The sequence below is a fragment of the Protopterus annectens genome, chromosome 5.part1 (assembly GCF_019279795.1).
Source record: "Protopterus annectens isolate FY-2018-M chromosome 5.part1, PAN1.0, whole genome shotgun sequence".
Classification (NCBI taxonomy): domain Eukaryota; kingdom Metazoa; phylum Chordata; order Ceratodontiformes; family Protopteridae; genus Protopterus; species Protopterus annectens.
In genome coordinates this window covers 94,821,913-94,841,417 of record NC_056736.1, presented here as the reverse complement: position 1 = coordinate 94,841,417, position 19,505 = coordinate 94,821,913, and the positions used below count along the sequence as shown (strand labels likewise).

General features: G+C 35.7%; 1 protein-coding gene across 4 annotated transcripts in view; it reads right to left on the bottom strand.

The window, feature by feature from the left end:
* The window catches only part of SCEL (sciellin), a 474,262-nt gene that overhangs the window by 149,453 nt on the left and 305,304 nt on the right, over positions 1-19,505 (bottom strand). For 3 of the 4 annotated variants that reach the window (XM_044072905.1, XM_044072907.1, XM_044072908.1), the window contains 2 exons: positions 18,558-18,626; positions 688-753 (listed from right to left, as the gene is read on the bottom strand). In XM_044072905.1, coding sequence (XP_043928840.1) covers positions 688-753; positions 18,558-18,626 — 135 coding nt within the window. The remainder of the gene's footprint in view (positions 1-687; positions 754-18,557; positions 18,627-19,505) is intronic. The other variant, XM_044072906.1, reaches the window with a different exon arrangement.

Sequence of the window (19,505 nt, the reverse complement as noted above, 5' to 3'; positions counted from 1 at the left end):
CTTAATGGTGCCAATTTATATGAGATAAGGAAGTCAATGACTCTAACAATTATAGATGCAAGAGCATGCAAAAACAAACTTAAAAAACACAACACTGGTGAGTTAGCAAGACAGGTCTTTAGTTGCCTCTAAAGATATGTAAAGGCTGTTAAGTGTGATTCAAGTTATTTTAATTTAAGCAGCATTTTTCTGCTGAAGAACAATAGTATTTCATCTTATAAATTTAAGTTGTTCTTTCCTCTGTTTTGTCAGGTTTACTGCTGTGATATGAAATAGAACCTGGAATATGAGGAGGATACATCTGACACAAAAAACACATGTTGATTACTTCTGACATTTATCTGGTTTAAGGTTAGCATGATGGCAAATTTCAGTAATATACTTTAAAAATCACTTCAAAATTTCTACACATAAAGTAGCATTCATGTTCTGCCCCAGTGATGGCATGGATATGATACCGTAGTGTTTCAATAATATGACCACCACCAGATCTGAGGAAACTGGATATACTAGTGTTAGTATCCATCATAAACAGACAAGTTCATAGCATTGGCATGCTTTCACAGGTGCGTTATGATCAATAAAGCACGCAATGAGCCAGCCAGCCAGAAAAACAGATAAAGAGGAGAAAAATCAAGTAACGAACGATCATTTCTTCATGCAGTGAAGTTAGTACGTGATTTTTACCTTATGCTTTTAGATGAGCCAGTGTCACTTTTTTCAGGGAATGACTGTATTTCAAAGTCAAGACCACTGTAAAACAAATTCATTTAACAGTAAGAAGTCACTATCTAATTTAACTAATTCAAACAATCCATTTTTATTGTCTCATATTCCTTTGATTTGATAGGCAATGCTCACTTTTTCAGTTGAGTAAAAATTAAAATACTTCAATAACTTTATTGTGACACTGTTTTCAGAAATACATATTTGACAGCCAATCAGGCTAAATCTAGGGATGGACAAAGTCCACAAATTATACTTTACTGAATTTATACAGTCATACATGGTATATGTAAATATGGAATCATAGCTACCTTTGTTTCCCTATAAATTAGTAAGTGGACATTGTAATATAATATCAAATTCTAAGAAGAAAATCAAAGTCTTTACTTCAAATTGTTGGGGGAAATTCATTTCCACAAGTCCTGAAGGCCAAACCATTTGAACCTCAAGAGCCAATAAGCTTGAGCCACCTTAACAGTATAAAGGTCTTCTGCCAACCAAGCAGCAATTACAACTCAGATGCCTCATCTCCATATTTTCAAATTAACTGTACAAGCAGAAGTTATAATTATTAAAGTAGCTTCTGTGCTTATGAGGACCAGTTAGGTAATATAGTTAACAAATTAGACTGTAAACATTTGACTATGATAAGGTATTATAAAACAATCTTAGCCTTCAGTTTAATAAGATCCCACAATACTGCACCTAATACAGCATATGATGCAGATCAGCATTGAGGGACAAAAATACCATTAGATAGTCCAGACAAGATGTGGCATAAATTATTTCAGTCTCAAAAAAGCAGCTTTAAGCCTCAGCACAGGAGTATCATGCACTACACACTCCTGCTCCAAAGTGAAATTTATCTTATTAGTTATTTTCCTTAGCTGCCCCCTCCCCTTATCCCATTCCTACTTAAGAAGTGTATCAGTGGTCATTTACCATGGCAGTTCTCTTTTACCTTCTACTCCCTCTAGAAGTATATCTTATCAATCATTTTTCAGAATTACCCCTAACATCCCGTATTCCCTGTGGAACTCCTCAGTGTTGTATAATTATTTTCCCAGGCTGCCCCCTTCTCTTATCCCATTTCTACTTAAGAAGTGCATCAGTGGTCATTTACCATGGCAGCTTCCTTTTACCTTTTACTCCCTCTAGAAATATATCTTATCAATCATTTTTCAGAATTACCCCTAACATCCCATATTCTCTGTGGAATTCCTCAGTGTTGTATAATTATTTTCCTAGGCTGCCCCCTCCCCTTATCCCATTCCTACTTAAGAAGTGTATCAGTGGTCATTTACCATGGCAGCTTCCTTTTACTCCCTCTAGAAATATATCTTATCAATCATTTTTCAGAATTACCCCTAACATCCCATATTCCCTGTGGAATTCCTCAATGTGCTATGCTTTCAGCTTAAACATGGAAAAAAAACATCTGATTAATACAATGAGGTTACTTAATGATAAACTGTTAATCTAAGAAGATTGATTAATGATTTACCCATTACTGTTACAGTGTTTATTTAACCATAACCTATTGATGCATGAAAGTTACTAGAAATTACCCTTTTAGTTAGCAGCCAAAGTCCTGCTATAATAGACAATTTACTCTTTTTCTGTTGATAAAGCAGTGCACGACAAATAATTTTTGTGTAGCTATATGACAACATACATACACTGAAGCATGTTGCAGTACAGACAATTCTGTTCCTGGATAAAAAAAGACAAAAATCTGTGAAGAACAACTGTGTAAGAGAGAATTTTGTGCAGCAATATGGCAACCTACATAGCTTGAAGCATGTTGTAGTACAAACAGTTCTGTTCCTCGATAAAAAAAGAAAAACTGAACTCATGCGCAACCCTAAAAAATGAACTATTACATTTATTCTCCAAATCCCTCTCCCATGAAAAAAAAAACAACATGGAAACTCCTCTCTCTTGATAACGTAACCATTGAAGTCACTTCTCATGGCAAATTATTAGAGATAATAGTGGATGGTAATCTTAAATTTGACCTGCATATACAAAATTGCATAAGGAAAACTCATCAAAAACTAGGGATGCTTTACAGAGCCAAAAACTTTCTCACTGACTCAGCTAAAACTGCACTTGCCACTACTTACCTCCTCCCCACTATTCATTATGGTACTCCTATCATACTAACCTCCAGGCTTCACAAAAATTAAAACTTGAGCAAGGTTGCTAAATTTGTAGCAAATACCCCTTTCAGACCCCACCACTGTATAGCACTAAAAAGCCTAAACTGGTTAGAACAACCCCACTAACTAACATATACACAGCTTCTTACCTGTATAAAATTATTCAGAATTTGTTTGCTTGTCTTGCACTAAATAATATACTACACAACTATGTTTCTAGTCGGTCATTATGATCCAATGACCAAAGACTCCTGACTGTCCACAAATCTATCAAATCTGTTGGGTACTGTCTGTACTCATACCATGTTGCTTAGGCCTGGAACTCCTTATCTGTATCCATCAGGTCAATGGCCTCTCTCCCATCCTTCAAAACCATTCTGAAATACTTCCTAGCCAAAAGCTGCCCCTATTTTTGCTCAACACCAGTATAAACTAATCTTCTTACTCTCCCTTCTTCACTCACTTCTTTACTTTAATCAGTTTCTCTCCCCTGGCTTTCTCTCTAAATATAGCTTAAGCTGCTTTTCTCTCAGTTTGTATTGCAATTCCTGTTTGTGTTATACTAACTTACCTTTATGCTCTTTGTAAACTGTCTAAAATTTCTCTAACTATTAAATCATTGTCATATAATGTATATAGTCCTAACGGTCATAGGTGATAGATAAGTACTAAGCTAGATAATTTCCCTTTCAAAGGTGAGAATCAAACCCTCTACTTAACCATTATACCACTCCCCAACCAATATGAAAATATTATTTCTAACTTGTTATAATTATTTAAACTGTATTTTTTTGCATTATTTTTAAAGACTGTAAAATTGCTGTTCTTAAAAAGTTTTGTAATACTTTGGAACTTTTCTCCCCAGGCTTCTGCTGAAAAAAGGCTCCTACCCAGGTGGACTTTCCTGGTAATCAGCAATCAATCAATCAATCAATCAATCAATCAATCAATCAATCAATCAATCATTCAATCAATAAATAAATAAATAAATAAATTCTTACACATGCAATGGCATTGGTTGCTAAAAAAAACTATGAAGCTTTCTCAGGCTGTAATTTTCTTATGAAGTCACAGTGCTTGAAGTATCTATATATCATTAGTGAACCAAAAGATTTACTGTATCTCAGTCAAGATAGCTAAATATCATGGCTGACGATTTGGGTTAATTGTCAGTATTTGCACTTCACTGAATGACACAGGTATTCCCTTCACTGAATGGATGAAAAAGCAATAAGTAGAACATTAAGAAACAGTAAATAATGATTTAACAGCGGAGTTATATTTTTTGCAGACTAGAGCATCATTGGTTTAGTTCAGACTAGAATATCATTTATGGTATGCAGTTGTAAGTACAAATGTAATTGCTTTCAGTAAATTCTAGGTATGGGTCTAGCCAAGGACAGATACAGGGATTTATTTAATATCTTGTTAATTATAAGCAATGGAACTTTTAAAGTTCATTCAAAGTGTATGGTTAAGACATTCTTTTCTGACTATTATCAAACTATTAGTATTAACTACCTGCATTTCCCTGTTATATAATACCTCTGCACTGTATATTGGAGAAATTCATGTACAAGCTACTTATGCAGCTCATTAGCATTCCATTTACATGCTGCTGCATTGCCATGGCATTGTGCGTGTCATGCAGTAATGCACAATCTTCAGCAATGCAAAGATAGGTGTATGAACCACACCAGTAGGGGACTAGATTCTAGGCAATTACCAGGACAGCTGTAATCTCTTGAAAACATACATTTGTAAGCAGTGTATCACTGAATACAATAGTCAGCATGTTTGCACAAGAAAACCATTCATCTGCTTGGTCACAGTCCCATGATGTGCACCTTTCATGCTGTAAGACCCAGTACAATTTGTCTCCCCGTAGCCCAGTATAATAAATCTGCAGAATCATTCAATGGGTGGAGCAAGAGAGATGAAATTAGATGACATTATACTTTTGGTCTCTCCTTCGCTAAGGATGTTGCTAGATCGATAGGTAAAAGTGAAGAGTATGTTTGAAACTGCAAAGGACCATCTCTGTATAAATAGCATTTTTAACCATCTGCTTGTAAAAATGTTCTACTCCTGCATTTCTTTAGCTATTAATTTTGTTTTAAGGCACATGAGCCAAGGTGTACCACCAAGTTAAGGGAAGAAGCAGCAGATGAATCCCAGTACAGAGTCGTAAAGGAAAATGAACTTTCCAAGATGACGCAGTGTTAACCGAACTGTACAAAATGTCACTGTGTTTGCAGTGGCTGAGACCCTTTCCGCTACATTTCCTTGCTACATACTGATATTGGGCTAACCAGTTCTAGCCAGATTTTCCCTGCTACCAGTGTCAAAGATGTTAGGTGAGTGTGATTTTTTTATTAAATCCAGTTCAATCTATGGACTTTTAAGAAGCAGGCTAATTTGTTATCACAGTTTATTATTCCAGAATTTTGTTCATACAGGACACTTTGTGGCTTTTTTCTAGTGTCAGTAGAAACTTGGTGCTCTGAACACTTTTTTGCTTCAGGCTTGGATTTTCTGATTGTCTGTGACTTTTAAGTGTAGATTTGACATTGTTCTACCTACAAGGAGTGGCTGATGTAAATGGTTAGGCTGCATTTTTTTCCTAAATAGTGCTACTGGACTGACCAGATCTAACCAGATTTGACCTGATACTAGTCCCAAAGAGAACAAGTAAGAGTATTTTATTTAATCCAATTAAATCCAATAATGAGCTTTAAAAGTATATTTACTGCCAAACTGTTAATATTGTTTACTATTCCAGAGCTTTGTTCATTTGGGATAAGTTTTGTTTTTCTTTTTAATTCTGAAGTCTCACTGATGAAAAGCTGATTTGTATTCACTTAAAGCTTAAATAAATGTTTCATTCTTGGTTTGTGGCTCCTGAGCAGTCCGTTTCACCAGGGAATATTTTTTGGCTATTAGTTCTGGTTTTTCCTGGCTCCTCTTTTGATTTGTGTTTTTCTTTTCCACAGAGAATAGAAAACTGATAGTGCTTTGGGAATTTTGCTTGCTCTATTTTTTCCAACTGAATGGGACTTTTAAATTGTGGTTCATAGCAGAAACTGCTGCTTTATTTGACTGAATTGCTCTGTGCCACATCTCCTTGCTACCCACTGTTATTAGAGTGACCATTTCAAATCAGACTGCAGCTTTATTTTATTTATTTGTTTCACTGTGATAGTTGGGTAAGTGGACTGGTTAGCAAACTCTTTTCTGCTGTTACCCAGGTACCATGGTGCAAGACACAAACATAACATTATGCACAGACTAAAGAAACCTGATGTACAACTCACAGTTGTGGGGCATGCCTTACTGTAAAGACACATCTAGCTTGTTATAAAGTGTTTATAACTGTTATCAAGCACTCCCTGCATTCATCTTGGTCCCTCATCTAGTGCTGCTGCTGTTACTTGTTTATGGGAACTCCTTGCTGTTTCCCTTTTGTTTGCACTGCCTTGCATGCTGTTGCTATTTGTTTGTTTTTTTTGTTACATTGTTTGTTAGCTTGTTTGTGTACAAGATATTTTGTTGCCTATAGGTCAGTTGCTCAAATTGTTGATGTATTATAATAACTCCTTCCTGTTCCCAGATAGGTTCATTGATATGTGCACCTGCTTTTGTACTTTGGCTAGTTATTGACAGTTACTATATCTTGCTGCATCCAAGTGTGGGGTAAATGATTATGATAAATCCTAGAAGTAATCACTGTTTGGCACCTAAGCCTACTGACTCCTTCAATTGCATGTTTTTGTGGCATTTTAGAAGTAGTTATTGTGTGGCACCCAAAACTGCTGACTCTTTGAAGTGTATGTTTTGTGACATCAGAACCAACCTCTCTTCATTCAGTTTGTGACAACTGAGCAGTGTAATACATGTGACATCAAAGCTGATGTGTAATGTGTGTCTCTGGACCTGCTATTGCATAGCATGTTGTTTGCAGTTTTTACTACCTCCTCAGCCCTCATCCTATTTTATTATATAAAATTTATGTATTATTCTTTTACTGTTGTAGTCAATTAGGTGGTGCAAAGGTGCACTGGTTAGTGTTGATGCCTCACAACAAGAGGTTCTCTGGTTCGATTCTCAGCTGGTGTTCCTTCTGTGCATGTCTGCATGTCCTCCCTTAATTCATGTGGGTTTCCTCTGTGTGCTCCGGTTTCCTGCCACATTCCAAAGACATGCATCTGGAGTGTTTCTCCCCGGGCCTCAACTGAAAATGGGCTCTGTCCCAATTGAACTTTCCCGATAAACAAATGTTAAATAAATAAAATAAAAATGCTTTGTACCAAACTGTAGGTGTGTATTACTCCAGCTGTATTTGCCTTCTACTACAGCTTTAATCCTCATACTATTGTCGTTGTTATAAAAAATATATGCGAAATACCAAACCAATTGTATACGATTCTCAGATTAGATTGTAGTATACCATATTGTCCCCTGTAGGTTCAAGTAATTGTTGCATCAGTGGTAACACATTTCTTCTACAGTATAAGTTTATCTACCCACCATATCGTCTCTGCCTCCTGACTAAATTGGTTCACTACATCATTCCTGTCCTCAGTAATACAACTCATCTCTCAAACATGAAAGCCCAGTCTATCTCTATCCCTTCTGGTTTGAGTCTCATTGGACCTGATGTTCTGAGACAGAGTTGGAATTGCCTGATGCTCACCAATAACCAAGTAGTACTGAACCAGCATGACATAATTTGTAAGAGGTGTAGTCTATATAACCTGGAGGCTACCAGCTTACACAGATGGTCAGCAAGCAAAACATAAACTCATCCATACTGCCACAAAATCAGAATAAATCAAAATACACTGAGATTGTGAAAATAATAGCTTGGAGCCATCAGGAGTCAGGATGAAGGAGACTGAGAAGCAATCCACTAATACAGCTTCAGCATAACCAAATCACAAAGTGAGTTACTAGGCTGCAGACTGCAAACCTTCCACTACTATACAGCCTGCATATCCAAGTAGAAGTAACCTAGTACCTGGTGACTCCATTATTGAAAACAATGATTCTACAGTGATTAGGCTAGATAAAGATTGGATGACAGCTATCTTTACAGGGCTAGGTTCTGTGATGACAAGAATGCAAGACAGTCCCTTCAACTGGAAATATATGGCTATGACCTGGTGTGGGCTCATGTAGGTGTAAATGGCCTGAGGGGTTCATCTTAGAAGGACATGCAGAGAGACATACTGGTGCTTGCCCTGCATGTGTCAAATGCAGGTAAGACTATGACTCTCACTGGAATCCTACAATTACTTAAAATGATACTCAGATACAAAGGGAAGAGAGCTGATGAAGTAATTTGGCATGGTGTCATTTTAGGGAGATACAGTATGTGTCAGCTTGGGATGAGATGATTAACAGCCCAATTGTTTCATCAAGGATCATTCCATAGATTTATTATACCTGAAAAGCAATTGTTATCCCATAGTACCTTTCTTAAGGGAAGACATTTTCTGGACATTCCAGCATAACAAAGAGGCTGGCAATAAATGCCTCTTCACAACACCAACACCAACATATTATCCAAAATACCACAAAATTAGATGATCCAAAAAACTTTTGCTCAATATACTCTATCTCCTAGCACTTTGGCTCACGTGCCTTTTCAGAGTACAAAATTACCAAAGAACACAGCACCTAATATACTACCCCAAATTAGTACATGAAATTAATTAATTAATTAATTAATTAATTAATTAATTAATCAAATAAACAATGTTGTAATTAATTAAATAAAGATCTTCCAGTTCATAGGTTCATAGGTGAGTACTAGGCTAATGGCCCTGGAGCCAATACAAGCCTAGCCCAAGAATATTCCCAGTCATCATGTTGCTGGATGTTAGTTCCTTGTGCCCCTATTGAGCAAGGCTGTTGAAGTGATCCCAGGGGGGGGGGGATTTCCTGTTACCCATCCACTCATCAAGATTTTTCTTGAAGAGGGCTAGTGAAGTGCTCTGCTTGACATGAATGGGGAGTTTATTCCAGAGTAGGGTAAGTCTCTGGGTTAGGAACCTGTCCCTCCAGCAGGTTCTGTTTATTGTGATGATGATGTTGAGGTCTTTGCAGCACATGGTGCGGAGGGATTGAGCCTTTTTCAGATGAAGTATGTCTAGTAACACTGGGTCAGACATGGCTTTGTATGCCAAGCAGAGATCGCCTCTAAGTAGGTGGTATGAGATGGAGTAAAGCTGGAGTTTCATGAGTCTGTCTGTGTAAGGCATGTATTTGAGTCCTAGGATCCTCTTTGTGAGGAATTTTTGTGGCCCCTCCAGTTGCTGTAGGTGTCTAGTTAGGTACATGCCAAATGGGGCATCATACTCTGTAATGGGTCTAATGAGGGATGAGTAGAGAGGGATTATGACTTCTTTCTTCCTGGATGAGAAACCTTTTGCAATGAGGTGTGCCACATAGAAGGACTTTCTAAAGACAGTGGCAACATGGTTGTCGAAGGAGAGGTTGCTATCTACTTGTGTCCCTAGATCTCTTATTACACCTTGGGAGTTGAGTGGGTTACCATCGATGTGATAGTTCATGGGAACTGTGTTTTTCCTGAAGGGGATGACGATGCACATTCTAGCATTGAACTTAAGACCATGGTTCTGGCAGCAGTTGTTGGTCTTTGTGAGACCTTTTTGTAGGATGTCATCATCAGCTTGAGAATCAATAATAGCTCCCAGTTTGCAGTCATCCAAGAATTTGGTTAACCAGAGTCCCTTGGTGTTGGTCTGAACTTCAGAGAAATAGATACTAAACAGGAGAGGACCCAGAACAGATCCCTGTGCGACTTCACTTGTAACTGCCCGGTAGTAGGATTTGGAGTCTGCTACTTTCCCCGTGTGGGTTCTGTCCTTCACCATGTGGCTTCTGTCCACATTAAGACCTTTAGGAATCAATGTGTCATATTTCAATGTAAAAATTGATTCCTTATACAACAATTTATTTTTTTACATTTCAATTATCAAATTGTCCAACATAAACCTGATCTAAAACAGTAGCTTATAACCCTTCCCCATCCATGTGATTATGCGTTTTAGAGTGCATTGCAACAGGGCTTTTCAGTTCTAGCCTTCCTTATGTCCCTCAAGTGTTCCTGTAATCTTACTTTAAAAGCCCTTTTACTTTCACCTATATAAAATTTATTGCACGGGCATTTCAGGACATATATTATTCCTTCTATATTGCAACTATAATGACCCTGTATTATATATTTTTCTATGGATCTTATTAAAACCTCTCATAATATACTTGCAACTAGAACATTTACGACAAGGTATAGTACCTACGCTATTTATATTGCTTATCCTTGTTGCATGGAGGTAAAAACCTCCCATGTACCAACATATCCCTGATGTTCCTATCTCTTTTGTATGATATACCTGGTATTTTATCTAACATATTATAAAAATTCTTATGTTTCACTAAAAAATCCCAGTAATATTTTACCAGGTTCACTACTTCATACTAAAAGAGCTATATGTAGTCACAAAAAATATTTATTTTTTCTTTAGTATCGTTTTCAACTAAATGGCCCTTTTTGGTATAAATTTCAGACTTACTTTCTCCTCTCTTTATTTTAAAACTATCTACACTTGTTGACAAACTCTCCCTATCACAGCATCTTCTTATAAACATTTCCATTGTACAATGTAATTATTTACTAAAACCTGCATCACTATTTCATAAAATAAGATTACAGGAACACTTGAGGGACCTAATGTTTCACACTTTCTGTAGTATATGTTAGTGGTGTTAGAGGAAGCATTTTACATCAGATATATATCTATACACACATGCACACACACACACACACACACACACATATATATATATAAATATACAGTCTCCTTTGATTTCATACTTGCATTCACTCACACAAGCATAAATCCCCAAAAATAGGGCCAAATTTTAAATATTGGTCTTATAAAGTTAGAACGTTGCGAGAATACAAGGTCTTCATTTTCTGAAAGATATAAAGCCTGAAACTCAAATGCCTGTCATTATTTAGTGAATTCACTCCTCACTGATTTGCCAAAAAAACACAAATTTTATGAAGAACGGGCAAAAAATATGAGGCAAAAATCTGGACATTCTGTAAAAATTTTGACAGCTGAGAGCTATGCACACAAGACTCCTCTTTCTCTCTTTCTCAATCAATCACTGTCACAGTCTCTTTTGCTTTCGTACATGCATTCACTCACACAAGATCACTCTCACCCTCTCTTGCTCTCTCTCACACATGCACACAGTCTCCTCTGCATTCATACATGCGTTCACTCACACACAGACACACAGACAGAAACATAAGCACAACCATATACACACACACACACACACACACACACACACACACACACACACACACACACACACACACACATACACACACACACAGAAACATAAGCACACTCATACACACACACACACACACACACACACACACACACACACACACACACACACACACACACACACACTATTTTCTGTTTATTTTTTTTACATTCACTAAACAGCAAAAGCACTGCTAAGTGAATGTAAAATAATGGCAGCTGTTAGTTTCTTTTCAGCCAAGCTTCAGAGCTTGATATGCTGCCATGAAATGGTGGATTCATTTTTCAGTGGGCATTACTTGTATAGTTCATTCTCCAGTCAGGGTGCTGACTTACAGTTTGCCCATTCTCGTACAGAGCTAAATTGCTAGTTCATCATGCCCTTCCAAATAGCAGTTGTTTCCCGAGCTGGCAGACACCTAACCTTTTGCTCTACAGAGGATGTAAAAGGGTATATAAAGTTAATAGTTATTTAAAATGGTCTTATGAAATCAAATGATGTAATGATAAATATGAGCACATTATAGGTTTAATAATGACTTTGAAGTAACATCCGTATTTCCCAAAGTCTAATGTAGTAAACTGAATTAAAATACAGTTTTATGTTGAATTTTGCTTATGGCAATGTGTTTCACAAAATAATTATCTGGTGCTTTTGCTAAATCACTTTTGCTGAAGAAACAACACATGCAGAAAATTCAAATTATTAATGAAAGTTGGATGTGCATATTCATGCTAATTTTAAATTTGTTTCACATTTGTTTGATTTCACAGCAAGAGACGAGTAGTCTGACAACTCTAGATTTCAGTATGGCCATTAGTTGACATATTATGCGAGTTCAAGGCTAACTTTAGCCTTATAGCATGGATTGATTAATGTGGGGAAAAGAGGTGGAATATAACTTATGCAAGCAGCATATATGGAACTAAAGATAGCAATAACAACCTTTGCTGAAGAGCTGTCAGCTGAGTAACTGACTTCACATGCAAGTCATTATCCAATACTAATAAATATCACCATTAAACCAACAGCTCTGTCACAGCATGTTGCAATATTGGGAAATCAAACACTGCGAAAGCTCTACCACATCCAGATAAACAGTGATACTTGAACAAAGCCTGACTACAACATACACATTTAATTGCTGTTTCCATATTCTTAAAAAGATGGAAATTAATTAACCACCATCCATATTACAAGTTGGTATAGACCATGCCATGGTGAATTTCCTTTTAGGTTAAAAAATGGTACTATATTGAGATTTTCATGTAACAGAATTGAAAACCTGCAGGTGGAAAATAATATTGCATTGTAAATTATAACTGCACTTTTAATTATTTGCCTTTAGATTTGCAGTGACTTGTACCTTTGAAGATCCTGACATAAAGAATTTAATTTATATACAAACATTTTTCTCTCACTGAGGTCATATTGAAACAAAAATACCTTAAATAGTTTAGTGCATGTTATTGTTTACAGAAGGTAAAATTAAATAGTTTAACTGTAATAGTGGTATATTTCAAGAATTAAAAACTGACAGAGCAATGTGAGAAAAGTATGCACGAAACAGAAATGACTGGTTATTGTTTTTGCAAAAATCTGTTTCTCAATAAAATGCCCTTTATTTACATAGATGTCATGCTTTTACTGTCTTTAAGCATACTATACTCACACCTGCTTTTACCAAACTTTCCCAAAAGGTCACTTGTATGCCATAACTAAGCCACCAAGGCCATATGAGCATGTTGCCACTCATATATATATATATATATATATATATATATATATATATATATATATATATATATATATATATACTGAATGCAGATTGTGTAAGTAAATATTGACTGCTGGTCTCATCTGTCTGCTCAGTTACCATATTAAAGAAATAATCCACATGCTAAACCAAACATAAAAAAAGTAAAATTAATTAATATAGAAAAATGCAGTCTTGAATTCCTCCACTGCTTTATTCTATAGCCTTTTCAGCAAAACTATTTTATAAAGGTATAACATTCCATCTTAAAAAAAAATCTTCCTCACATTGTCCCTGAATTGTTCATCCTCTGATCTCATATTGTGTCATTATATTCTCACACACAGCTTTTACCACTTTACGCAGTTGATTCCCCTATATATGTTTGGAAAACAAATACAAATAAAACAAAAATGTTTATATCATGTTCGATTAATGTCAATCTGTTCCCCCACCACCATCTCAGTCTTTCTCTGTTTTGATACAGGGCGTAGAAGTATTCTTATAGAATTGCCTCATTCTGTTAATACATTCACCAATGGTTGTTCTCCATCTGAATAAGTATCATACCAACTGGGGAGTTGAAGTCTACGCAGAATGACAGTAAATTTCTTTTTTCACTTACGTTTGCCTCTACCTATGTAACATACACATTGGTATCATTTAGGGGTATGTAAGTGCTGCAACCAAGTCTGTTGAATTTCTTTTCAAATTGTGTGAGGTCAGGTGACCCCCTAATTAAGAAAGCACAAAATTTGTCTCCATAACAAATGTGTGGATCAGCAGCAATCATCTCGAATGGGGCAATCGTAAATGAGAAAAACCTCCCAAATGTGAGCAGCATTCAGGAGTTACAAAAAATGACATGTGTTTTTTTAAAAGGCCAGCACCTCTGCATCCCCTGATGTGGGAGGCTGTATCCCACCCCCACCACTATTACTTACATATTCTAATTCTGAGGTTGCAAAAATATGGTGTTAGTGGAAATTCCCAGTATACTGGTCCTTCCGGGGAAAAGCCAGCTGGTGACACACAAGTGATTATATAAAGGAGTATGAATCACTGATGTTTTAAAATCAAGTCTAGCTCCCAAAATTTGACTGTATAAAATGAACTAAGTGAAGGAAATTTGCCATCCATGGTATTATGGTACAATAATAGCATAAAAACTATCCTTTAGTTCTCAAGCTTCTAAATCATATACTATCACCTCGCGTCTATATCACGTTATTGAAATTTTACTACAGCAAATCAATAAAGGTCGAACTTTATTGATTGAAGTAGTAAAATATCGAATAACGTAAAAAAAAATCAATTAAAAAAACAACTAACTAGCGTAGGCAGGGGGCAAGCCCCCCGACACCCCCCACACTCCCCTACTTAATTATACCAACTCCAAGACTGCACTACATTGAGGTAAATGGAAATATCCCCCTTACGGAGATTTCCGTTTACCTGCACTATGTTCTGAACTTTCGACATTCGTATTCGATATTGTCAGCTTACGACAACCTGAAGTAGACTCATGACCTATACTAGGATCCCTTTCAAATTTGTTTCTTGTAGTTCATTGCATGGAAACTAAGTTACCTTATTTCTTCTGATCACTTATGTATTGTTTGATCGACACCTTGACTCAGTTTGACATTTGCCTGGTGCATGACTCTGTGCAACTCTTGTAATCAGCTACACTGCTTCCAGGTTACCCATGGAAAGAATCTTTGTGTCCAGTAAGTTTACCTAGTTATCAAATGCATTTATTTTACATTTCTTCTCTCTGCTTTCCTACCCCTCTTTAAATCAGTCCTACTGCAAACCATTAGTATGAATCAGTCCTGCTGCAAACCATTTGTATGAATCAGTCCTAATGCAAACCATTAGTATGAGTCGTTTTTCTTCCTGAGTTTCCCATATGAATATAGTAAATGAGTACACATAACAGTTTCAGAATGCTGAGATGAGATCAAAACATCAGCTTAAACCCATATTAACAACGGACAGCTGTTTTGCATAACTAAAATACTGAAGTTAAATGTTCCTCTACAAAGAACAATAATGATTGGACATCTTCCTGTTCTGCTTGATATCTTTGTGTGTGAGTTTAAGAAAGTAAGATGACATAATCTCAGTAAATAAATGGTTCCATTTTGTTAACAATGCAGTCTTGGTCAATACTGGGTTAAATAAAGAAACCGCTTATGCAGCACTGCAAGTGTGCTCCATAGCAAGAGTATAATGTTGTAGTATAAGACAGGTTGCCATAGGAACGTGAACACTGCTTATTATTGTTAACAGCTGATCTGAAATGCTATACCAGTACCCAATGGTTTTCATGAGCAGAAAGCAGCTTGTTAATGGATTTTTATAGTGCATCTTATCAGTCAGATAGTAGCAGGAAAGATTATATATCTAAGATTATTTAAGCCAAATGAGGATTACTATTCACGTTTAGAAAGGTATATGTACTATTGTTATGGTCTATAAGCAATCATTTTATTGAATCTATTTCTAAAAAAATAAATAAATATAAAAAAACAGGAAATCAACTTGGGGTAAACATGTGAATTTGTTTGAACAGCATTTTTGTTTTATTTTGCACAGTTTTATTTATTTATCACAAGGACCAGTTAGTTCTGCATGTCATATAAGGTATATGTATGTGTGAGTGTGCATGTATATGTGCATGTGCGTGTGTGTGTTTGCGCATATAAAATACAATGACACAGAGTTATTCAGCTAGTTAAGAGTAAGTACTGCTTGAAAGCATGGTGGCAAAGCAATTAAGATCCTTGCTTCATAGGTCCATAAGTCTAAGATTTAATCCTTACCTTTGGTTATTATCTCTGTGCAGTATGCATGTTTTCCCTGTGTATACATGGTACTGTAGTTTCCTTCACAAAATACAGTTGTGGATCAATTACCATATATTCCTTGCCCTTGTGGTCCAGGTTATGGCTACAAAGGCTCCATGAAGATCAGTTTTCTTATCCAGTTCATGGATGAATAAAGCTAAATTGGCCCACCTAGTCTGACCATTAACTATCCTAGTGTGTGTGTGTGTGTGTGTGTGTGTGTGTGTGTGTGTGTGTGTGTGTGTATGTCCATATACATATATATATATATATATATATATATATATATATATATATATATATACACACACACATACATCATTCATTGATTGTAATACACATATACATTGATTCATAGATTGTTTGCAATAACTAGTTTATACAGTCTTTAAGGTATAAAAAGGGCTATGTATGGCACTAGGAATCAGAGTAGTTGGTCTGTCACTGCAGGAGGAGTTTTGTGTATGGAGCAGCTCTTTAGGGAACTCTTCTGTGGAAGAGAAGAAAGAACCTGAAGGAGTCTGAGCCATTATGGAGATATTCAATATATGGAATATATCCAGGAGAAAGCAACTTGCATTTATTTGGAGACTAAACCTAAACTGGTATGACAGACTGCAGAAATGTTGTGTTATTTTTGCTTCATGTCCCATTATCGTCCCTTCTGATTTCTTTTTCTTAATAAATATTATTTTTATGAACAAAGTGTCTCTGCTGCATTGTTTTCATAGTACACTGGTGGGTACAGAAGGTAAAACTGGAACATATTTTTTCTACGCCAACAAGGATGCCAAGTTTACATTTTGCTGGGCAAAACTTGAGCAAAATGCTTTTACCCAACTAAAGGCAAATACTTGATTTTGCAACAATAAACATTTTCTGCCTTTATCCTTTGTTCTGTGAATTTGGAGGAAACCACTACCTGGAAAGGTTGTTCTTAAACTCCTGTAACTTAATACTCATGTTTTGCAGCATGAAAAACTCCCAAAATGAAAGGCTTTAAAGGGACATAAGAGATATAGCCAAATATTTTAAGACAGTACTCTATTACAGTTAATTGCTATTTTTTCTGTGATATCCTCATTTTTAGAATGCTTCAGAATTTAATTCAGATTGTTGCCTCTTCAGTCCTCACTTTTGTATTTTTTTCATCAAATATTGATGACTTTAATCAACAAATGATGTCTGACTTTAGAATTACAGATTTCATATTTTTCAGAAATGCATTTTTTCACTTTTTTCAATTTTAACTGAATAATTGCAGCATTTAAATTTTATTCCTGAATGCTTATTTGATATGCATCTAATTTTTTAATTAAAATTTTGAAGGATAAAGCCATTTTACAAATTATTTTTGCTAGCAAAGTTAGAAGCTATGTTATTTTGTAGTTTGCAAGCGGGTGTGACAGTGAGTAGAGTGCTGTTAATACATTATGACAGTAATTATGAATGTTTTGATTTTTTCACTAGCTAAATTGCTCAGTTTTTCTTCAGTAACATATTGCTTGAAATTTTGTAATGCTAACTTGAGCTATAAAGTTAAATAGGTCAGTACATTTGAAACAGACAAAATATAAAATGATTGCATCTTAATCTGCATTCATCTTACTCTACAAGAACATAGCAGCATATAACACTTGCCCATTGCTGGTTTTGATTGCATCTCAGTATGCATTCATCTTACTCTACAAGAACATAGCAGTATATAGCACTTACCCATTGCTGGTTTTGATTGCATCCTAGTCTGCATTCATCTTACTCTACAAGAACATAGCAGTATATAGTACTTACCAACTGCTGGTTTTGATTGCATCCTAGTCTGCATTCATCTTACTCTACAAGAACATAGCAGTATATAGCACTTACCCATTGCTGGTTTTGATTGCATCCTAGTCTGCATTCATCTTACTCTACATGAACATAGCAGTATATAGCACTTACCCATTGCTGGTTTTGATTGCATCCTAGTCTGCATTCATCTTACTCTACAAGAACATAGCAGTATATAGTACTTACCAACTGCTGGTTTTGATTGCATCCTAGTCTGCATTCATCTTACTCTACAAGAACATAGCAGTATATAGCACTTACCCATTGCTGGTTTTGATTGCATCCTAGTCTGCATTCATCTTACTCTACATGAACATAGCAGTATATAGCACTTACCCATTGCTGGTTTTGATTGCATCCTAGTCTGCATTCATCTTACTCTACAAGAACATAGCAGTATATAGTACTTACCAACTGCTGGTTTTGATTGCATCCTAGTCTGCATTCATCTTACTCTACAAGAACATAGCAGTATATAGCACTTACCCATTGCTGGTTTTGATTGCATCCTAGTCTGCATTCATCTTACTCTACATGAACATAGCAGTATATAGCACTTACCCATTGCTGGTTTTGATTGCATCTCAGTATGCATTCATCTTACTCTACAAGAACATAGCAGTATATAGCACTTACCCATTGCTGGTTTTGATTGCATCCTAGTCTGCATTCATCTTACTCTACAAGATCATAGCAGCATATAGCACTTACCCATTGCTGGTTTTGATTGCATCCTAGTCTGCATTCATCTTACTCTACAAGAACATATCAGTATATAGCACTTTCCCATTGCTGGTTTTGATTGCATCTTAGCATGCATTCATATTACTCTATAAAATCATATCAGTATATTGCACTTACCCATTGCTGGTTTCTTGAGTAGATGAGCTTGTTCGTTTTGGGGGTTTAGGTGGCTCATTAGCTGGTTTTCTTTACATAAAAAAAGAAAACAGTTTTATAATATTTTTGTGATGTATAGCTTACATTTGGGAAACTAAGATGGGGCTGCTGTAATATTACCATTGAGGACCTAAAACAAAGCGTTATATAAAGTATATTGTCTGTTTCTATCGCATTTGTCCACATCCAGACATGTCAAAGTAACACTGAAAGAATTTGGACATCCAGAACATTTTTCTGTATTAATGGAAATTCTTGTCAGTAGGATAATTTAGCAGCAAAGTTAAACAGTTTTATCTGTCTCGTTAATTCTATCACTTGTCTCCTTTAAGTTAGATCATGCAAAATATGAATATGGACAAAAGCTTAACAATTTATTTTTATTCAAATGGGTCACAGTTATAGGTGTCACCATCAGAACTTTAAAAATAACAACTCTAATAATATAATATAATAATGGTGAATCTGCATAAACAAATCTGACAAAAATGTTTTCCTGCAATAATATAAACAGAGATCTAAACAATATTTACATTAGTAAGCAATGTTGCTCTATATGTTTAATGTTTCCTTTCATCTGGCATGTTGATGTAAATTCTATACCAGTCAACTATTTGTCAATAAAAAGTGTCGGTAAACTTTGCTGTATCATCAACAGGTATCACTGTGTTCATACTGTCACATGGTTACCATAAACTAGTGTTAAATGACTGCTAATTGTATACAATAACCCTTACTTAAATTTTTGTTAAATGACATGTATGAATAACAATATGGCATATTTTCCAAATTTTAACTCTTTTCTGTGTTGATGAAAAAAAAAACATTCTCTCTGTTTTCTCTCTCAGTCTATATGGAAGTACACAGTACAGCTACACACAGTCTTTATAAAGTTGTTTTATATACAAA